General features: G+C 37.8%; 1 protein-coding gene across 3 annotated transcripts in view; it reads right to left on the bottom strand.

Moving 5' to 3' along the window:
* The window catches only part of rasgrp3 (RAS guanyl releasing protein 3 (calcium and DAG-regulated)), a 39,402-nt gene extending 16,122 nt beyond the window's left edge, over positions 1-23,280 (bottom strand). The window contains exons 1-4 of one of the 3 annotated variants that reach the window (XM_088086641.1): positions 23,138-23,280; positions 3,802-3,940; positions 3,353-3,455; positions 1,516-1,578 (exon numbers count right to left, since the gene is read on the bottom strand). In XM_088086641.1, coding sequence (XP_087942767.1) covers positions 1,516-1,578; positions 3,353-3,455; positions 3,802-3,871 — 236 coding nt within the window. In that variant the 5' untranslated portion in view covers positions 3,872-3,940; positions 23,138-23,280. Of the gene's footprint in view, positions 1-1,515; positions 1,579-3,352; positions 3,456-3,801; positions 3,941-14,586; positions 14,728-19,877; positions 20,181-23,137 lie in introns of those variants that run through there. The other 2 variants (XM_042502545.2, XM_088086640.1) reach the window with 2 other exon arrangements.
* Between the last annotated feature and the right edge of the window lie 871 nt (positions 23,281-24,151).

Below are 24,151 nucleotides of genomic sequence, written 5' to 3'. Positions count from 1 at the left end.
CCTCATCTTGAGTATAAACTTCAGCAAACCTTAAAGCAATGTATATAAGTTTATGCCAGAAGTTCAGAGGCTTGGCCACTCTTACAGACACCTTCTCTCTCAACACTGGTTCCCCCATTTTCGGCACAGATTTTCCTCCCATAAATCCTGCCCTATTACCCCTGATTATCAACTCCTAGAACTCCATCATCAGTAGTCTACCACCCTCAACCCTCTTCTCTTACTGGTCAGCTTGATAGAGATTGCATAACTTCCACGACTGGTACAACATAATGTTACTGTTGTTAAATCTTGTCACTATTACCCATTTTATTACCTATGCCTGTTCCATGACAGCCACCCAAAACACTTATCAAAGTATACGTTAGCAACATAAGCATCTTCTCTAAACTCTGCACCAACAGACCTGCCCTGACCATCTACAGATAACGTCACTTTTTAGAGGACTTCTGGTTGACTTCTGTGCCGACAGCCAGCTCAAAATCCTCACTGGCTTCTTCTTTCTATAGTCTTAATGTCACTCAGCAACAAAACCATCCGCTCCAGACACAGCATTCCTCATGTTTCCCAAAACTTCAGTCATGTTCTTGCTTGCTTTTGTTGTTTCTCAGATGCTCCGAATTTGCTGCCTCAACCCCTTCACTGCCACCCAACTTTTCATATTTCTCAGACGACACCATGAAATTCTATTTAAAGTGAACTAAAACCAATTGATCTGGCCATTTTAAACCCATCTTTTACTTCATAGTCCAATCCCCACTGAATCCTGTAAAGACTCTCACAAATAGTTTGAAACTCTAAAAACCCAAGAGCATGACATCAACAGGGACAACTCCGAGTCTAAATAAGTGGCTAATTGATTCTGGTTTCACCAGTATTTCCCCTTTGCTTATCTGGCATTTCTCCCATTCATTACTCTTCTACACTCCTTCAGAATCATCAGAATGGCTACCTCTGCCTCTTGCTATGGAATACAGTCATGGGCTGTTGGTCCTCTCAGGCATGTCACCGCTCTATGTGCTCAGATCTCGTAGATCTTAGATTTGCTCAATCTTGTCAAAAGAAACTGGAGATAACCCATTTCTCGGACATCCCATATCCCTTCGTACGTGCTTTTTTCGTTTTTACAAATTATTTCACTCCTTCCTTCTCTGCATAAAAAGGGGTCTGTCATGCCCAGACTTTCCCTACCAACGCCTCCGCTCATTTTTCACTTTCTAAATCAACTCATCTTCACTGCAAAACTTTGCAGTGAAGACATAGGCAATGAGCATTGCAAGGCCAAAATCTAATTCTAGTATCTGATTTTCAAGTAGGCAATCTTGAAACTGTGTAAACTGGAATTGCATGCCAAACTGTAAGCTCTGGGTTAACAAAAAAGGGAAAAAAAGGATTGACATAAACATCGGTGTCAGTTGGCATTTCTGTGGTCTTGGGTTTATTAGAGGTTGAGAAATCCAGACAAAAAAATGTTATAATGTGTTGCAGTGGATGAGTGTAAATGGAGCACCTTACCTCATTAAATAACAAATCTTCAGCCTGGTTCTCTGGCAGCTGTCACCTTTGCAGTCACGGTATGTGGGTTCAGTTAAGGACCTTTTTCAAAGATCTGAGAAACTAATAGGCTGCACCAAAAACAGTGTCAAAGACCCTTAACACGTTGTTACTAATAGGGGCAAATGAGTTAGTCAGGCGATACTATTATCAAGTGACAAAGCCACTGCTAGACTTGATACATCAGGCTTTCACACAGAAGACCACTGTTTGGATACCAAAAGATAATGTCAATAGTAGACTGCATGTTTTTTTTGTTTTTTTTTTTGTAGTTTTTTTTTTTAAGAATGACAACCTTTGCTTCATATCCTAAACCACATGGTTATTATCTCAACCATGGTGACAGAGCTACCCTGTAAATCTAGGTCAATTTTGTGTCTAAAGCTAATCAAATCTTACAGGCAGCAGAGAAATATATTTATTTTTCACCAGTGATAAGTAATGGCTTTGGAAGACGGTAACATTCTTGAACTCTAACATTCTAATACTAACATACATTAATAAGTCCACAGACTACAACTGCACCATAACACTCTAGAAGTACAGCATTCCAGAGCTGATACTTTCTACAACCCACATATCCTACTACTAAAAAGCATAGAACTTCAAATCTTAAATTATACCTAAACATTCTACATCCCTAACATTCTAGAACTGTAACATTCTAAAACCCTAACGTCCTAATACTGAAAAACATTTAAAGCTTAACATTCTTAAATTGCAGCATAACATTCTAGAACCCCATCATTCTACAAATGTATCATAACATTCTAGAACTGTAACATTCCAAAACATTATTATTAAAGAACTAACGTCATTCTACAATCACATCATGACATTTTAGAACTATGAACCTTAACATTCTAGAACCCTAACATTGTAGAGCTGTAACATTCTAAAACCCTAACATCCTAACACTGAAAACAATTATAACTCAACATTCATAGATTGCACTATAACATTCTAGTACCCTAACATCCTAATACTGAAAAAAGAATAACTTAACATTTTTAAATTGCACCATAACATTCTACTGTAGAGCCCTAGAATCCTAGAACTGTAACATTCTACAATTGTATCATAACATTCTAGAACTGTACCATGCTAGAACATTAATATTAAAGAACTAACATCACTGAACAATGTACAAAACATTTTAACATTTTAGAACCATGAACCTAACATTCTAGGACTGCATCATGCTGTGACAGCTGATTTCCTGTGACATTCACCAGCCAGCTAAGAAGCTTTCAAATTCTCTTTGAAGACCACCTGAGTACACTATTCTGGGTTATTTATTGATTTTTGATTGCTTGACTTGACACTAATATCTGCGAAATAATCATAAGTAGTAATGTGAACCATGAAACATCCAAGAACTAACAACATTCTTCAGTTGCATCACACTATTCCAAAAGCATAACATTCTAGAACCCTAACATTCAAAATCTAACAATCTAGAACCCTTCTAGAACACTTATAACTTATAACATTCTACAATTGTGCCATTCTGAGCAGCTCCAATGAAGGGATCAATACTGCTACTTTGTATTAACATAAACCATAGCTAAAGAAAAGGTGAGGGAAAGGCACTCACTGTAATGAAACATCTACTGCATTGCCCTCTTGATTTGGAGTTAGCTTAGATCTCTGTGGTGAGAAATACTTTTTGTACACTTAACAGTGCACAAAAAGTACTTATCTTCAGTGGTACATATTTCAGCAAGCTGAAATACAATAGCCAGCAGTATTTCAACATATTGTTAAAGCACTGCAGGCTTTCTGCCAGATTGGATATATCATCAGTAGTTTTCCCGCAAGTTCTGACGATGTAACGTACCAGCGATGCATCAGCAGCAGGCTGCGAGGAAGCAGGTTGGAATGCAGCTCCCCATTGTCGTCTGTGAAGAGAATCAAATTTTAAGTTGAGGCAAAAAATTTTTTGCTACACTGTTGTGCTAAGGCAAAAAATGAGCCATGAGCCCAAATTTCTCTTCTGTTTTTCCCAACTTTACTTGGTTATAAATTGATTGAATACAAATTTCTTCAAAATATGCAACATGTAAGTATAAGGTATTAAAAGTAAAAGTTTTGACTAAGGGCCCTTCTACAAGACAGGCCCCGAATAATTTCAGTTTCTGTCAATAATTTATTGAAACTACCCTAAACTGCCACATTCTGTACCCTTGGCCTTTGAGGACCTATAGGAACAGTCTAATCTAGTCCTGGTTACAGTTTATCACTTACCAAATGCATGAATGCATTCATTTAAGAGAGCATCAAGAGATGCTGCCTTTCCCAGTGTGGATGATCCCATAGTGCCAAGCTGGAGGAAGCACAGAGGTCAACACTTCCAGCTCACTACTCTGGAGCAGTCAGGGTTTTCCTGGGAGCAGGAGAGAGAGAGAGCCATTAATATAAGAGTCTTCACATACAAGTATGAGAATAAAAGCACTGTGCTAGTTCTGTGATCATGTGTGCTAAAATTTGCCCATGTGTTGTTTGTCTTAAATCAGATAGCTTTAAGCAGATACGTGCAGATAGGCGTGCTTCCATGATGTAAACTGGCCTCAACACAATGCTAATCTGTATGAAGTCTTTATGTGTCTTCTTTAAAAGAGCAAATGCAGTCTTTAAATTATTTAAACCAATGTCCACCAGAACAGAAAAAATGTAACTCGGTGCATCTACACATAATCTGCTAAAATCTATCTCTGCCAGCCATACTTGCCAACCTTGAGACCTCAAAATAAGGGAGGATTCTCAACAATGTGGAATAATTGACAGAAACTGAGACTAAAGCAAAGTCTTTTTCACTACTTTTTGTAAACTGTTTGCCACAGTTCAGTGTTTTGCTATTGATAACACTGAAACAACACTACACAGGTCATTGATAGTGCCATATGTTGATGACTCATTTGATATTTCGACCATGTGGACCTTCCAGCCATGTGATGCAGACAAACTGGAATTTACAGTTTACATAACCACCAGGTCATTTATTGCTTGTGTTGGAGTCGGAGTGCATTAAGTGATTAAATAAATTAAAACATGTATTTTCTGTCATGAACCAGGTTTTAAAAACCAAACCATGGGGCACCCAGTGGCTCAGTGGATACAGCAGGTACCCCATGTGTGGAGGCTGCGTCCTCGCTGCAGCGGCCGCGAGTTCGATTCCAACCTCAGCCCTTTAATGCATGTCATCCCCCCTTTCTCTCCCCTTTTCACGCTTAACCTGTCCTATGGAATAACGACATAAAAAGCCCCAAGAATAATCTCAAAAAACCCAAACCATGTCTAACCCCTGAACAAAGAACCCTTTCCAACTATTTTCATGTTGTGTTGTGATGTTTCAATAATCCATAATGACATTTACACAGATGTCAGGAATATTTGGAACCACAACAAAGACAGTTTTACTAATAACACAGAGATGTCTATTTGCACGAGATGACATTTTTAACATAATTTATGAAAAACACCAATAACACTCGCTAAAAATCCCAACACAGGGCTATCTTAACCAACCAACAAATAGAGAGTATATGTCCAAGTCATGAAGACTATTTATATTTCTCTCTTCAAATCATGCGACCATTAAAGCAGTATCAATAGTTTATTTTTCAGTTGCCTATTTACACATCCATTAGGCATGGAGCAACATGAGCATTCATTTAAAGTCATATTGCTAACTCCTGACAGAAGTCCAATAGTATCTCTCCAAAGTCACACCAACTTATTAGGCTCTTTGGCTGCGAAATGCTCTACTACATTCCCACACTGAAAAAAGACTTTGGATAACAGTTGAATAAAAATTGTTACATCTAATATTTTTAGTTTTCCACAAATTAAAAAGTTCAGTTTTTTTAAATAAAATAAAATAAAACCAATGCACATTGTTCCACTTTGCATCAATTTAAATGTTTTAGCTTGGCTTGATTTAAAATCTTACATAATTAGAAAGTACTATTTTGTATTAATACAATGCATTATTTTATCTTCAGAAAAACTAATGCCATTGCGTCAACTGTGTTTTGAGTAATTAAGTTACTTTATTCTAAGTTAAAAAATTAAGTTGGTTGAAATTATTTTAAGACACGCACACAAAGTACAGTGCTCAATATTTATTATTTAAGCTTTTGCATTAAACTGGCAAATTGTCCATTGTAAGTGTTTGAGGTAAAAGTGCAGTCAACAGTACTCAATAAAGTCTCTAATTTTGCCTGTCTGCTGTGTAGTGCTTGTGAACCAAGAGATTGTCAGGGATTTTTTACTGTCTGCTGGAGCCAGAAACAAGATGAGTCTTCATTTGACTTCCTCTTCATGTTTGACCAACACTGTAAAATGTAATCTTCTTGTGATACCTCACATTAAAACAAGCTATAGATAAATGTATTCTTTCTATCTGTGAAAGCCTGATTTCATTTGCTTATTAAGAAATGACCCCAAGATACTTGAACTCCTTCGCTTGGGGCAACAACTCTCCCCCCAGCCAGAGGGAGCAGTCCACCATTTTCCGGCAGAGAATCAAGGCCTCAGATTTTGAGGTGCTGACTCTCATCCCAACCGCTTCACACTTTGCCGCAAACCACCCCAGTGCATGCTGAAGGTCCCAGTGTGATGAAGCCAAAAGAACCACATCATCTGCAAGAAGCAGAGATGCTATTCTGAGGTCCCCAAACCGGACTCCTTCCTGCCCCCTGCTGCGCCTTAAGATCCTGTCCATGAAAATCACGAACAGGATCGCAGACAAGGGACAACCCTGGCGGAGGCCAACACCCACTGGAAACGCATTTGACTTCACGACGAGTATGCAGACACAGCTCTCACTTTTGGTTATACACACCAGTACCCTGTACTCCCGCAGCACCCCCCACAGGACTCCCTGAGGGACACAGTCATAAGCCTTCTTCAAATCCACAAAATACATGTAGACCGGATAGGCAAACTCCCACACACCTCCAGCAGCCTCTACGAGTGGGGTAGAACGGAGTGTTAGATGGACATGCGGTTTGGTGCAGCATCTGCAGTAATGCGGGCGCTCCACCTGTTGTGGTGAAGAAGGATTTGAGCTGGAAGGCGAGGCTCTTGATTTACCACGCCATTCATGTACCATCCCTCACCTATGGTCATGAGCTCTGGATAATGACCAAAAGAATGAGATTGCGGATACAAGCAGCCGAAATGAGCTTCCTCCGCAAGGTGGCTGGGCTCAGCCCTAGAGATAAGGTGAATAGGATCTGAAGGAGGTACATGGGCAGGAACAGGTTCCCTGTTTTAGGGTTAAGGATTAGGGTTGTAGGGTACAGAGTTAGGAGGAGACAGGCAGACTCCAGGGTTTAAGGGTTAGAGTTGCAGAGTACAGGATTAACCTTTTGTTAAGCCTAAATATATTTTAATGTCTTTAACGTAAAAAACATCTATTATCTGAAATTTTAAGGCAAATTCATTGAGAAAATAATTGACAAGTTTAATTGGTATCTGCTTTAAATTGGGTTTTATGTCCTATGCATCGTGTTCCTGTTTAAATCAGAGGCATTTAATTGAAACTTTTAGTATCTTGAGTGACTGATTTTAAAAAGTAAACACAAAGACGGGTGAAGTCTGGTAATTTGGCACACTTTTTAGGACAAACAATGAAAGACCACCTTGGATGTTTCTTTTAGAACTTGTAATGGTTCTCTGCTATATTTCTATAAATAAAACATGTTGCCAAGTAAAATATTTTAGAAATTTTGGATATTCAAACACATCAACCTCTACCTCACTCCAATGACATGGTTGGGTAAAAGGTAGGTTTCAGGGTTAGGGTTGCAGGGCACAGGATAGAGAGACAGGGTTAAGAGGGGGCAGGCATGTACGGGTTTCAGGTTTCACAGTGAAAAGCAAAGGCGTCTGGAAAGAAAGGCCTGAAGCAACATCATCAGTCTGCATCTTACAGTAAATAGTGATTGGAAAATGGGTCACATTAGCAGGAAGATATTAGCGTCAGATGAGCAGGAAGGTCAGAGGACATACTATAGTTGACAGGTGGAGAACAGCACTAAAGCTTACAGAACATGGCCAAAAATAATCACAACTTTGGAAGCCATGATGACAACTATACTAATTTAATCTGTTGGTGGGCACCTTAAGTCTGTTGAGAAAACATGATGTCACAAGTGTACATTGTGGTGTAAAATCCCAGTAACATCCTGAAATCATAGAAGCAGCCTACACTTAGAGACCTATAAGATCTCGTAAAACCCTTGAAATGTGCTTAAATCATAGAAATTTCCTTGATTCCTTGAAATGTCTTAAAATCCTAGAAACATCCGAAAAAATCGCCCAAAAACGTCACGTGTACATTGATGTTGCGTTTATTCCCTCCTTTTAAATTGTTTTGCATGGTTTGTCTTCTAAAATACCCAGTTAGAACTGAACTGGGTCTATTTCAGTCACCCCACACACAACAACAGATACTCTCAAATCAAATCAAATCAAACTTTATTTATAGAGCACTTATCATACATTAAATGTAGCACAAAGTGCTTCAAAAGTTAAAAACATGAAACAACATCTAAACATATAAACCAACCCCCCGCTCCCAGGTCCTCCCACCCACCAATCCCCCGCCCCTCCCCCCAGAGCACACACAGAAAGACGACAGTAAAAAGGCACAGAACAGAATGGCTTTGGATAAGAAACATGGCTGAGCACAGAGGAATTAAATGAGGTAACGCCATCATGGAGGGCTGTTTGGACCAGGAGCTGATTAAAGCTCTCAGAGACATCGTTACAGAAACAAAATTTAGCCTTGGGGCACACCACAGTTTATTTTATAGTTCTACGAGGAGCAGGTATCCATACTTACTAAAAATTCTCTATCTATGAAATAGGAGGGGAAAAAAACGAAATCGAAAAATCGAAAACAGCACTTCGATCCAGTAGCACCAGGACAGAAGGTTTCTTCATGTCCATGTTATACCTGAGATCATTTACGATCTTTAACAGGGCCGTCTCTGTACTGTGGTTCGTCCTAAAACCAGATCAATATTTTTCTAAAATATTGTATTTATTTAAAAAATCATTTACTGAGTAAAAACAAGTTTTTCTAAAAAATTGCTTGAAAACAGTTAGTTGGATACTGGTCTGTAGTTATCAAGAATGTTAGCATGTAATTTGCTCTTCTTCAGAAGAGGCTTGACCACTGCAGTCAAGGCAGTGGGGAAGAAATCATCTGAAGAGAGCAATTCATGATGTTTAAAAGTTTGTCCTTGAAGAACCCATAAAATGTTTTAAAAAGTGAACTAGGAATGAGGTGTAAAAATCAGTTTGTAAGATTTACTTGGGAAAAACTCTACCAAGCATTTCAAGCATTAACCAGGACAAAACTCTCCAGAGTTTCCTCAGATAGAAGCAAAGATTCAGGTGTGTTAAAAACCATATTCTGATATGGTAATAAAACTGATCTAATTTTATCAATATCAAAGTATAGTCTGTCATGATTGGAGGTGTTGTGATATACTGTGGAGTGTTGTTTGGGTTTTGTTCTGTTTTTTTTATTACTCATGTTCTGTTTCCAGTTTTATTTTGTAGTATCACTCCACATGCGTGTCTGTGTTACTTCCTTTCTTTGTGTGTTTTCCTGCCTTTGTGTTTCCCCGATTAGTCTGAGCTGTCCCTCACTAGTTGCAGTCATCACCTGTTCTCACCTGATTAGTTCTTTGTGTATATATACATACCTGTGTATCTTCTTTATTTCTTTGTCAGTTTGTGGTCCTTCCTGTTGTCTCTACTGTGTTTGCTGCTGTCTTCACCTCAGAGTTCTTTCTTGTTTTCCTGGTTGGTTTCTGTTCGGTTTTTGATTGGTATTTCATTGGTATTTGTATATGTATTTTGGTCACCTGCGTGTTTTTTGGACATTAAAGCTAGTTTGTTGTTTGTACACCTCTCTGCCCTTTTTGTTCTGCATTTGGGTTCTTTATCTGAGCTCATATGTGACATACCTAGATATGCAGTCTTGTGTTCTACTCTGAAATATATATACTTCGACATAACATCAGAAAGAGAATTATTATATCTTGAAACAGGAAGTTTTCAGTTAGCATTTTTTATTTCAAACAAAAAAGTTCATAATTTAAAGGAACTGAAGATTTTGGTGGATTAAGTCGCATCTATGGTGACAATTGCTGATTGCAACTGGCTGAAACTTCTCCTGTTGTAATTCCTTCAGTGTCATAGTTCAGGAGGTATTTATGAGAGTTGAATTATCTTCAGAAGTCTCTTTCTCTCCAAAATAATTCAGATTAAACCAGTAAAAAAAAACTGAATCAACCATTTCATCTAAAAAGTCAAAGTCATTGTTTTGTCTCCGACAGACAAAACAATGCTACCAGAAACAGAAACAGTAGTTTCACATTTAAAAAAGTCACTGGGGGACTGCTAACAATGACAGACCCCGAAAACGTGAAGGCCTTTTCTAGAATCAGTGTTTGGTTTGTTCATTTAGGGCTACTGTAGAAACATGGTGGTGCAACATGATGATCTCAGTAGACCAGGTAACAAAAACACAACAATTCTTCTTTTCAGGTTATTACACACAAAAGAAAATATACTTATTGTGTTATATTCCATTTCTGCCATTATATCCCTCTAAATCATGTACATGGGAACTTAAAGTAAATTTTTGACAACATGACTGCTAACCAAGAAAAGGACCAGCACCTCTATGCTCCCAATAAGTGGTGGTTTCTGTCTCAAATATGTTACATGCAGCACCTTTGAAACAACATTGTTGGTTTGAAGTGAATCTTTGCTAGAACAGATTTAAATCCACTCCATAAGAAGTCTAAACCTCCAACCTAAGCCAATCACATTATTCAAGCTGCTGAAAGAGACTGAGGATTAACAGTGCATTGTGGGAGCTGGGGACTCCAGAGGTTTGGACCTTGTTAATGGCTCAATATGTAATCAGCTACCATCACCTTGGTGAGGCAAAAAAGACATCACTGGCCAGCATCTAATTTATTCTGTGACGCTTGTGTCAACAATCAATGTGTCTGTGTGTGTACACAGTGGAATGAATGAAGACATTGTTCCTTGATTATAAATGGGTAAGGTCCTTAAAGATACTATGCTTAGATGTGTCTGCCGGGGTATAATTACACTGCAACTGGTTCTGTCTGGCTGTGCTCTTACTTGATGCCCTGCAGAGGTGTATCATGCGGATGCGGAAGGTGGCTTTTAGCGTTGGGATGATACACGGAAAACAGTCAAAGAGGCAGTATTTGTTGACTTTCTGAATGAGAACAGGCTGAATAGGCTTTCTTTCCAAATGAAAATACTATCTTAGTGTTATGTACAAATTCTCCCTCATGTACAAATTCTCCCTCTCCCCCATCTTTGCTGACACTGCAGTGGTTTTTGAAACATGTCAGGTAAGAGTCCTTTCACCCAGCCTTGGGTGGACGAAAGAGGAGGTAGAAGTGTCAAACAAAACCGGACTTTCAGCTGAGAGACGACAGTTTATGTCCAGTGGGTAACCAAAAGCAACTGTTTTAATGTAGCGTTGGACAATGTATGTATGGTAGTTGTGCACTGACATTACTCGTGATGTATTTAAATTAAATTACATACTTATTTTAAATCAAAACATGATCTTTTTTCTACACCTAACCAAGGAGTTTTGTTGCCTAAACCTAACAGCAACTGTTTCACAACATCAACCATTTGTTACTGTGTGTTTCACTTTTGTGGCCTTCATGTCACAATGAGATGCAGAGGTGTGGTGACAATTTGTCAGTATTTGATGACCTGGGATGAGAACGTGTCTGAAATAAACTAATATATATTTGTGTCTGCAGAGCCCTGAACCCTAGTGTTTAGCCAGTGTTAGTGATAAACTCTCATGACAGCTGCGATAACTGTTGTGAGTATGGCATACTTTTGGATTCTGTTTTCATGAGCGCAGAGACAGCTCCATCCGTCTATAATTGATACCTGCTTATGCAGAGTTACAAGGGGCAAGACGTCACACCATCACAGGAGCTGCTGAGACATTCAAGCACTTGTCGAACCCATCTGTTCCATTAACCAGCCTATTTACAGAGCAGCACCAGCAGCCATCAAAGAGGACAAAATATTCTATACCAGTTAACTTCCACTGCAGTGAACATTTCGCATTTGCATTATGTTGATTAAAAAAAACGAAAGAAAACATATTACATGCTGTAAACGACTAACTGATCACTACAACCAAAAAAAAGCACTTCATTTTTATGAGACTGGGTTGCTGTTCCAGAAAAATTATTTAGATTTTTTATTTTGTTTTATTTTTGATTTTTTGAGTTCAATCCACAAAATTCCTGTGGATCCACATCAATAAATTTGTATCTTTCAAATCTCATATCACAGAGCTAACTAAAAAATAAGCAAAACATGTTGGTCTGTTCTTTAAGTTGAGACACTGCACTCCTTACTTTATAGAAAATCCTTATTTGAGCCTCATTTAAACTTCTGTAACATCATATGGTGTAACACTCACCCAAGTCATCTAAAAAAATTGCAGTCTTTCCAAAACAAAAAAGTTATTTGTGCCATAATCTGGTCGGTAGGCAGCTCTCCATCTCGCCTTCTCTTTCATAGCCTCGGTCTGAGGCGAAATTTGAGGAAATTAATATTTTCCACAATGCATGTACAATGTACCAGGTTGTTCACAAGTTGAATCTTTGTTTATGTGAGCTTGTTCCTGTTTGCTCTCCTCTACATACATATAACACCAGAACAAAACACCTCATAACAGGTAAGAAGCAAAAACTAAAATGCACAAGCTTTAGTGTCATGTGTAGAGGGCTGCAAATATGGAACAAGTTACATGACAACATTAAAACATCTCATTCCATTTACATCTTCAAAAAGAACTTCGAGCCACCTATCACAAACATATGTATGGTGCTGTTTTGTTTTACTGCTAATGTTTTGTTATGAAATGCCCATTTATGTCTACCAAAGGAACTTTGTCTAACCTTCTGTGCCAGTATTCATAATCCTTGAGGCCAGAAGTGGATGAGCATGTTTGCTTTCCTTTTGCTCTGGTACTGGAACTCTTTTATTGGATCTATGCAGATGTAGCGAATGACTGGGATCTTCTGTCTGTTTGTTTTGTTTTAATGTTAGTGTTTCTTTTGTTTTGCTTGTTTGTTTTGTTTTGTTTTGTTTTCGATGATACATGTTATAAATGCCTCCTCCCAAAAGCTTTAGGTAGCTTACTTGGGGTATCCTTTCACGTGTCTCTTATATTGTATTGCACTCTATTCTGTATCATTATGTTATTTTCCTTGACATGTGAAAATAAATGATAATGATGATGATGATGAATGTGATTACGTCACATCCAACATTACTCGGAAATGGTTGCAGTTTTAAAAATGTGGTTAACTTTGATTTAAAATAAGTATGTTAGTAGAATATACTGAGGTTTCGTAATGTGACGTATCTCACATGCCATGTGCCGACATGCTACATATATTTCTCAAAGGTGACTCAGTTTCATGCTAGACATAAACACCAGCTTCCTGGAAGTAAGTCCTGTGCTTGTTTGACCCATCAACAGCCTTTCCCTCCCTTTCTTCTAACCCTTAGCGGCCTTTCTCGCTCTTTATTCTGTTACCTGACTTTGTCATTTGGTCCCATAAAAATTACTATGAGCACTAAAGGTGCAGCTTAAAAAAAGACATAAATGTGGGTGATAATTGAATCTTGGAAAAAACCCTATGTGGTTATATTTGGAGCAGAGAAATTCTCAGTAATCTGCATTAAACATAAAAACTGATGATAAAAAACATCTTTTCACAGTGATCAAGTTGACCGTCACAGACATGATATGTCACAGCTCTGGCCTTGACTCCAGGTTTTCCTTGTGTTCCTTTCCCTGTCTCCCTCATGTGTACACCTCCCCTGTGTGTCTGAATGTGGCTTTCCCTCACCTGACCTCTGATTCAGTCTTCACACCTGTCTTCAATCATCTCATCAGCATCCAGTATAAGAATAATAATGCATTTGTCCATTTTTTTTATATTATCCATTTGAATCTGCAAACTAGCAACTAAAGTTATTAAATAAATGTTCTGGGGTACAATACAATATTCAGAGTAAAAGTATAAAGTAACAGAAAAAAGGGATACACAGGTAAAGTAAATGTACCTCAAAATTATGCTTCAGTTCAGTACTTGAATAAATGTACTTAGTTACTGAGAGTGTGACGCACAGATGCCTCAGCAACAACAAACAGGCCATTCTGAAAGTGTTTTTCTTTGACTTTGTGTGTGTGGACATCACGCTGCTCTCGCTGTGCGCAAAACATTAATGCGTTATATGTCAATTGCTACGGGATACACACACTGACACATTCTTATGTTTTTCCTCTTTTTGATTTCACAGCTCGGCCGTGCATGTTACAGTCAGCTGTGCCCTTTAGCATGACTTGTGCTTTTCTGCCTCCACAATGGGTCACTGTGTCTCTGCCTCTGCTCTGCAGATGCGTCATTGTGTGTTTTAATGCGTAATCCAGTGACATTCACTGCTTTTAGGTGCACATTCAGACATGCTATAATGCAAATGCACCTCTACACACACACACACACACACACACACACACACACACACCTAACACTCTGCTCTTAAAATCCCTGCCACACATGATCTATTTAATGTTAACAAAACACCAATTTGACAAAGTGAGAGAACTGTAATAAAATGCCATATTTGACTTTTAGCATACTTCTTACCACAAACACACACACACACACACACACACACACACACACACACACACACACACACACACACACACACACACACACACACACATACACAGTGCTTCAGCCAAAAACTGACAGCCGTAATTACACATAATGTAGCCATAGCTAAAAGACTCCTTGCTAAAACAACCAGCCTTTCATTAAATCTGGGTCTTTGCTTTCAAAGAAACTAGCATTAATAAATATCACACAGACTACACAATTCTATATTTCACAAGCAGTCAGATCTTACCCCCGAACAGCAGCGTGACAGCACCCATCCAGGCTAAAGATCAGTCCCTTCACTGAGATAACTGTAGCTGCTGCTGGATGCTGCAGCCTGCGACTCGCTGTCAGGCAGAGACTCCCATGGTGGAGCCTGTACTACGCTAAGACCTCCTCCTCCTCCTTTTGTTGGTAAACACAGCAGCCTGGAGCAGCGCAGTCCAGCCATGTGACTTTACCCACACACACACACACACACACGCACGCACGCACACACACACACACACACACACACACACACACACACACACACACACATACACACTGGGTTTATTACATTAAACCTTCCACTGATTACACTTTACCCTCGCCTTAATCACAACAAGCTTAAATTCTAATGTGTGCGCTTTGGGTGGAGGAACATTGCAAAATTCCAAGATTAGAAACGTTAATCAGTCCTTTGAAACCTAAACAAATTGGCTTGATTTCAAGAAAAAGTACAAGAAAATTACTAAAAAAGGAAATGATCTGGAAAAAGTGTTTAGAAATATATATTAATTTGTAACATAATTTTACATATGTAATTATGACAATTATAAATGCAGTTTTTCCCAGCTTTTTAAAAATAATTTTCTAAATCGACTAATATTTTGCAATTCATGGAACATGAATCTCACCAAGTTGCTTATCACAAACAATTGACTTTTGTGCGGGAGTCCAGAGCATATTTGAGTTGTTTTTTAATTTTTTTTCCTACACCTTACCATGAGCCTCTTTTGCCTAAACCTAACGATCCATGACTTTGCTGCCTTATCCTAACCATTGTGACACTCAGTGTTGGTTGCCATTGGCTGTTATGTATGGACTGAATGCAGCAGACAGCGTGGGGACCCCCACCAACAGCATACACTGAGCAGCTAATCAGAAATGAAATCGAAAGCGCCGCACGAAGAAAGGGAGGAGAGCCAGCATCAGGGCAAGGCTGACCCGACTTGGATCGAGAGCTTTCTTCTGACTAATGTCCACTCGCAGGAGAATAAACTGGATGAGATGCAATTGAGGCTCACTCAAGAATAGGAAATCAGACACTGCACATCTTCCATCTTCACAGAGATATGGATAACCCCAAACATCCCAGATCAAGCTGTTGCACTGTATGGACGGACCTTGTTAAGAGCCAATAGGACTTTAATGCAAATTCACAAAATACACTGCAGATATTGTATGATGCCATCAGCAGCAATATGCTCAAGCAATGGGATGGGATCTTCATAGTAGCTGCCGATTTGAATCAACTCATCCTTCAACAAATTGTAATTTCATCTTTTAAACTTTGTTTAAAAATGTTTTTTTAAACTTAGTTTGAAAAATGAGTAATAATTCAACCGTCTACCTTCTTATGAATCTCAATCCTCATTATTATGAAATTTCACAGGAATTATAAATGATTACTTACTCAATCTCTCATTTAAGATTAAGTTGTGAAAGGTACCTTTATCTGACACTGTACAAAATGCTGCATAATCTGCAAAAAGCAGTGAAGCTGGCCTAAAAACAATTTTACCTGTCTCTCAATTTATATTTAATCTCCTCCTTATCACCCCCGCCCCCAGCTTTCTCTGTAAAACCCCATGTGTGCTTGTCTAAAGTATGCTCCAGCAATGCACATTCATTCACTTTGTGTTGCTCTCACAGGGATGCAAATAGAAGCAGACACAGTGACCATGCTGTGCTTTAGCAATGGATATGATGTTCAGAGCAGAGCAGACAGGTTGGAGTCATGTGTAGTCTACTGCTGGAGACAGATGTTACATCGACCTTGGGTTCAGACAGCTGGTCAGACAGCTTAAGCAGATGGTCTCTGAGTGTATGAATTTGTGTTTGTAATTGTGGGTGTGTGTTCACAGTTTACAGCATAACTCATATATCCTGTTTCATTAGTCAGTGAATAAAAAGGATGTACGAGAATCTGACTATATTATTCAGGAAAGCACAAATATTGTGATGGAAGTAGTTCTACACAAAGTTGGTCATAATTGTTTTGGAGGGAAAGTCATGTCTAATTCATATTGTGGACTCTGATTTCACTAACTCATTGGTTCTTCATATGAAGTATAGACCCTGTAGCTATACATTTGTATGTGTTAATTCTTAAAAAGTCAACTGAAACATTGAAAAAAAATCAACATTTACCTTCTATTTTAGTCAATATTCATCTATATTAGATATAACATGTTGTCTGTATCAGCCCTAGGTTTTAGGAATTGTTTTACTTAGTGTTTGATCAACACCCCAGTAAATCTTCCATTGTAATTAACAGATGGAAATAAAAATTGTTAAGACAAACAAGATTAAAGATTAAAAGCACACAAACAATTTCAGATTTGACATCAGTCCAGTCAAACCAGAGTCAGCAAGGCAAATTTGACATGTCTTCGGCAGGTCACAGTGGTTTAGAAAAAGACAGATCTATTTGTTCATCCTTTGAAATGCTCTCACAGCTGTGCATGCAAAGCTGTAAATAAAAGCCAGGGTTAATTTCAGCTTGTGTTGACATCATTTGGAAATAAACTCAGAGCAATAAAACAGTTATACTGAGGTTGTCCCATTGTAGAACAGTACAATCTGTCCTCATACAACAGCTCATGACATATAACACCTTAGTTTTGAAAGCCAATTTACCTGAACATGAACTAAAAAGTTCAGCAAAAGTTAACAAAAACCAGCCCGTCTCTTCAAGGGTTGAATATAAAATGTGCGCTTTCAAAACTGTTGCACTTCAAAGTACATAAACAATTACTCTGAAAAGCCAATTCAGTCAAACGGCTGGCCACTTGTTGCTTCCAAAGCACACTTTCAGCTCAAGTCTGAGTCCATAACATCCAAGAATGGTGTCAGTCAATCCTGCTCTCCTGAGGGTCCAGCGTGTTTTGTCTTTATGATCCAGGTACCAGTTAGGATAGGAAAAGAATAATGATTAGGGAAACTTATGTGACGTATGTCGCACGAAGATGTGATGTGATGTAACATAAGTATGTAACTGATAATAACAACATTGACTTTGGGTTTTACACATCATTTTCCTGTTTTTTCCCCAAAAGTATTTTACAAAATGTGATGCACATACAAACTGTTGTATGTGTATCACTTTTTATATTTTACAAATCACGCCCCTAGTGATTAGTTTAAGTTAGGTTAGGTTTCGAAAAAAAATTATCAGGCATTGTCATGTTATGTACTGGATACAACGGGAGGATATGATGTGACATTATGCATGTAACTTTGAATTATTCACACGGGACACAAACACCTGTCTCCTGGGTCAAAGTTAAGTGTGTCCCAACTGCCTCCCTACGCAGACTTTGTTGCTCTTTACTACGTCACCTGACTTACTTTTTTGCTCCCAGAACTGTCACGTGACCACAGTCTCCTGGCTCATAATTACGAAGGTTATATACATTATATACATATACATTATATACATATTCATTATAATGAATTACATTTTGTAGGTATACGTTCGATAATTGAATAGGAACAGCCTAAACAGTAAAAGGGTGTTTTAAAGATTGATTATAGTATCACACTTTTGACTAGGCTGCTTCCTTGTATAGTCAAATCAGATGTTGATCAGCTATGAATTATTCTGACACACAAATTCATGTGCAGTGTGTTCTGCACCCTTTTGATGCCCTTTATAGAGCCACCTGACATTATGTAGCGTGAGGACACTTGCACGTGACCCACATGGAACTGGAGCACACAGTGTCATTTATTGAGTTTAAGTACCAACACTTCAGTTTCTTTTTAGTCTCACAAAGATAAATATGCACACAAGAGACCCACTTGCACCCAGTAAATAATATTTTTTTAAAAAGCCTGTGTTCTTTACCAAAAGATTTGGATCTATTCTACATCCACTCAACCCTCTCAGAGAGCAAATATACTGTTGAGCAATTAGGGCCTCTTCATCTGAGAACACTTCTTTTTACAAAACATGATGTTAACATTTATGAAGAAAAAAACACAAAATTCAGCAATGAAGGTAAGGATGAGTGGAGTTTTTCCTCACAATTTTTCCAAAGTAATCAAAGGACACATTTTTCCACATTGATTAGTTCAGACTTTCACTCAGATTAATAAAATATAATTGAATATTCTATTTACTGCAAAAATAAACTGCAATCATGAACAGCTATTTAATGAAGGGAGCCAATCAGAGACTATGAAAACAAGCAGGAATAGACATCTTTATCTGAATAGACAAGGTGATATTTTGCCTGTTTGGGGGTAGTTCCCTCAGAGGAGCGATAGATAAATAGGTAGATAGATAGATAGATAGATAGATAGATAGATAGATAGATAGATAGATAGATAGATAGATAGATAGATAGATACACCTGATGGTGTAGCTCTGGGGCATGCTGTCCTCAGTTTATGGATTTATAATTCAATTCACTTAATAATTAAATGTTCCATAGACAAAGAGGAGACATAAATTGTGCACAGAGATGGAAAAAGACCAATCCAGTCACCAGAAAAAACTTTAGCAGTTATGTAGGAAATGTGCAAATTAGGGCTTTCAATTTTATGCGATTAAAATCCGTAATTAATGCATTAATGTTATTTAATGGCGTTAATGGCCAGCAGACATTCCTGTCCTTAAGAGGCTGTATCGGATTGAGATGAGCAACATGTCATATGAAACTAGAAGACCTGAAGCATCCAGTGGTACAACAATTTCACAGGGGTCCCTTGACCTCTGACTTTAAGATATCTGGCTAAAAATGTGTTCTGTGGGTACCCACAAGTCTCCCCTTCATTGACATGCCCACTTTATGTTAGTCCCATGCAGTTTTTTTGCTGTCATTTGCTTCCTAATCAAGACATTTTGGTAAGATTTGCTTCACCTTTCAGTATGGACCCTAAAAAATGTTTGTAATGCAAAATAATAGAATTGAAAACATGATTAAAAAATGTAATTCATTGCAATTAACTATTCAAATTCTGTAATTACTCGCAATTAAAATATATTTCTGTTTGACTGCCTTAGTGCAAATGTGATGTAAAATGAAATCCTGATGAAGACAAATATTCCACTAAATACCTGAAAGATGGGACTAGACAAGACAAGCAAGTCTTTACATGGTCAGTGTCCATCCAAACAGCACAATGTCATTACAGTCATGTTAGAGTACATTAAAACTCATATTACGGCATTATGGCACAAATTTACAAAACAATTTAGGGGGAGTCAGTAGGATTTGTTAAAAAGGCAGGCTTCTATTCAAACATTAGGCAACCATAAATGCATCTTACCTCATCTGAGACTTTGGAGCAATCAAGATCTACCAGCAGACCACATGGATCCACCTTTTAGACATGTTAATGTATAAATCCACTTTTTGTCTGTTCAAATCCACATCGTAACTCAAATCCAGCTGGATCCAAATGGCCCAACTCAACATAGCTCTGATAGTATCTCCTGACTTCTTCAGATGGCCCTCTATCATCCTACAGCCCTTTGTCTGTTGCTGCCATATAGTAGAGCTGTGCTGTGTATTGAGCCAGCACTGATCCCACTGTCTGTGTTGTTTGTCTAAATGGCCACTAGACTTCCTTCAATTCTTTCCCAACTTAGTTTTCCTGCCTGTGTTGGTTGGTTTCCCTGGACTGAGCTAAATATAGGGACCACACAAGGTAAAGTGGAAAAGAGCAGAGCAGGAAATGGATCACAACATGCTTGTGTGCACGTTCGTTATTGCGTGTCTTCCTGTCTTGAATCCTGCCAGTGTTTGGGATAACTTTGTAATCTTAATGTCATGTGGTTGCAACTTAGTTTATAGGATTTTTTTTTCCTAAGAGTTATATTCTACCTAACCAGTTTACAAGAAGGGTGGAGGAAGTGTGCGAGTGCGCGTGTGTGTGTTGCCTACATTGTTACTCTGTACTTGTGAGAGGGTCAGCCCATCCCATATTCGCCTGTAATGACGTTGTACACATTGTTTTGTCTTTGTGGGCTTCTAAAAATGTCTGCCTAAACAAAAACACTGAGTGCACATCCTGCTGCCCGACTGGACAAAAATAATTGAACTCCAACTTGTATTGTCTCGCACACATTCTCAACAAGAGGCTGCATGACAGCGTATGTGGGGACGCTGGAATTTTGTATCATTAGTATGAGGTCAAATGAAGTGAAAATTGGTTAAAGTTGATCAATTCCCTGATTAAGGAATTGATTTGAGTGTTTGTAAGAGAGGACAGCCCCACATTATGACATATGTAATAAGTGTTGGGAAGGTTACTTTTTTAAGCAATAGATTACAAATTACTAATTACTACATTAACCCTTTGAAACCTGAGCAAATTGCTTTGATAGCTTTCAAAACATGGAAAGAAGGTAAAAAGCAACTTTGACATGGCCCAAAAATAGCAAAAAACGAGTAAATGTAAAAAAAGTAAACACACCTCAAAATGCTGAAAATTAAAGAAAATATACATGTTTACATTTTTGTTGTGACATTATATTAATGTACAGTATATTAAATATATTAATGTATATGTGTAGTTTGGGTTTTTTTTTCAAAGAAAATACACCAATTTTCTCAGGTTTCAAAGGGTTAAATAGCATGCGAAAGGATACTGAGCCTTTCACAAGCTATTGTGTTTGCAATTACACAATTGCACAGGAGAAAGTGGCGTATAGAGAGATCTGCATTGGTATTATTTAGTTTGATGTGCTGAAATTGCATTATTTTGAAAATTGCTACACACTGTCATCACTTTGCTGTATAGAATTCCAGACCAGGTTATTGAAGTTGTTATTATTTGTACATGGATTTACAAAATGCACCTTTGCATATTTTGCATACTTTGATATTGTTGACATTTTCAGCACATAATTGTTGCACAGAGCATTTGCGTAATGTGTAAAACATAGTTTGTTTTTACTGTTGTTTGCTTTATGTGTATGGCATATTGACCTTTGTGTGCTATTGCTGGTATTGTTGCAAATAGAGCAGTGTCATAATTGTTTTTTGTCTAGAGCGGCAAATGTGCATCCAGCACTTTATGTCCAAGGCCAGCATTCTTGAATGCGTTGGAGTTGAACCCCAATTGACATTTTAATATATTTCAGTGTTTAAGTATTTATATCTCCACCTGACATAAGCTTAGAGGGAATCGTGTGTGTGTGTGTGTGTGTGTGTGTGTGTGTGTGTGTGTGTGTGTATGTGTGTGTGTCAACAGCTAATCTTGCAAACTACTGGACCAGTCAGTAAGTGTGTGCACATGTATGAGTGTATGTCTCACTGCTGCTGTGATGATTGTTGAAAATTTGGTTTTATTGACTGTTTTACACTCTTATTGACTGCAGACTCCTACAGTTGCATTACAGTCAGGTAGGGGCTGCAAGTTTTCCAAAAATTGTCCCAGCTAAAATCAACAAGCCTTACTTCATCTGTTGCAGGCCACGTTTTTTACTGATGTTTTTTTAGTATGGACATCAGAACAAAACACATAATCGAGACAAATGATCACTGTCTCATCTTTTCCAAACAAAAAGCAAAACTTCAGTAAAGACAGATATACAACAAAAAACAAAAACAAAAATACAACTTGTGAGTTGTATTTTTCCGTCTCTTTTTTGTTGTACAAAACAAACAAACAAAAAGAAAAAAAAGTGCCTGTACAGTACCAGTGACTTCAGAATCTACATAATCTACCAATTCATCAAAGCAGGTGTCCGTCCCACATTAGTCAGGCATTCCCTACATTCATCTATTAAGGCCAAAAACAGTCCCAGATTAGATCAAAAATATTTTCCTCCCCACAATTCTGTATGTAGAATTATCAAACATGGCTATTTATATCTTTTTTTCATCTCTTTCTCCAGTGAGATATGACTTTTATCCTACTGAAGGATTATGCAACCCACTACAGTTGCATGGCTTGACCTTGACCACTAACTCACTTTCACACAAATGTTGCTGAAACTTTGAATTATAGTGAGAATCACATGATCCGGGCCTTCTCATTTGTATTTTAGGATATAACAGGCTGACATTCCTTATATCTAAAGGAAACTGCTGTAATTCCAGAACACAGGGGATAAAACAGAGGAATATCTTCACTATTGTTTAGTGTGGTAGCAGAAAATCATTAAAATTACCAGTGCGATTAGATGTTCATACATGTAATTTATACTTTGACGATGGCAATAATGACCTGAGGTTGCATCTTTCTCTTCAGTGGTAAACCTACAGTGAAGCTATTTTTAGTATTTATTTAATTTCCATCATCAAACATATGTTTGATGATGGAAATTGTTGTGGATGAAGTTTGTATATACAAACTTCATCCACAACAAAATCCAAATGTAAAGTACATTCTGGCCACTCATTGCCGGGCAGTGCAGTGTAGAAATTCACCCAAAAAATTTACCAAAATTTATAAAAGCCCACAGTACCACCTGCTCTTTAACACTTTCTAAACACAAATTGTAATTCCCATGTGTTTTGCATTTTCAAACAAACTATTTTTTTTTCTCAAACACAACCCACTGTTAAAGGAAGCCTTACCTTAATGTGATCCAGACAAACATTACTTCCCGATGACCTCTGCCATGCTAATCGTAATCCCGTATTATTAGTGCTCATCAAGAGAGCAGATGATACGCAAAACTTAATTCAAGGGCTGCAAGTTATCTCTGTCCCTCCAATAACTTCCACAAACAGTCTCCCTCACTTTTTCACTCACATGTGGTCTATAAATAGAATCTGAGTTTACTGGAAACAAAGGCTGGTGTGCAGGATAGCTCTGCAAATATCACAGAGTAGCCTTGTTCCACATGGAGAAAGAGGGGAGGAGCAGGCAAAGCCAGAGAGACAGACAGAGTCTCATCTAGGTGGACATTTGGCATGTCCTTCTGCTAATTCAACTTCTAGTCTTCTATAAGAATACACACAGGTTTAATATGCTAATACTTAATGTCGACCTAGCAAAGAAGGAGGGAAACAAAGAGATGGAAAAATTGGATGAGTTTGCATTAGTATAACAATTATACAGAAAATCACGCATCAACAGTAAGTAAGTCAGCAGGTAAATATACAAAATCTTCTCAAGCCATTAAAGATGTCATAGTATAATACCTCAAAAGATGTTAATGGATATTGTGAAAAAAAGTCATAGTACTGTATGTAAAAAAACACGTCAGTGCATCATGTCATAGAAAATGTTATTTGATGTATGTAGTATAGGATGGTAGTCATCATAAAAACATCTAGTATAGAATGATGTCTAAAATAATGAAAAATGTCAAAGTATAGTATGTCGTCCAAATTAATGAAAAATCTTCATAGTATAGTATGTCGTCCAAAATCATTAAAAAAAAGTCATAGTATAGCATGTTGTCCAAAAAGATTTTTAAAAATGTCATAGCATAATGACGTCTGAAATCATGAAAAAACTTCATGGTGTAGTACGTCGTCTGAAATCATGAAAAAATGTCATAGTATAGTATGTTGTCTAAAATCATGAAAAAAACTTCATAGTCTAGTATGTCAGAAAGCGTCAAATTTTGACACGTCAAAAAA

The sequence above is a fragment of the Plectropomus leopardus genome, chromosome 13, assembly GCF_026936395.1.
Source record: "Plectropomus leopardus strain MGB_pleo_1.0 chromosome 13, ASM2693639v1, whole genome shotgun sequence".
Taxonomy (NCBI): domain Eukaryota; kingdom Metazoa; phylum Chordata; class Actinopteri; order Perciformes; family Serranidae; genus Plectropomus; species Plectropomus leopardus.
Note: the sequence above shows the minus strand (reverse complement) of the source record. Positions and strands in the feature narration are given on the sequence as shown.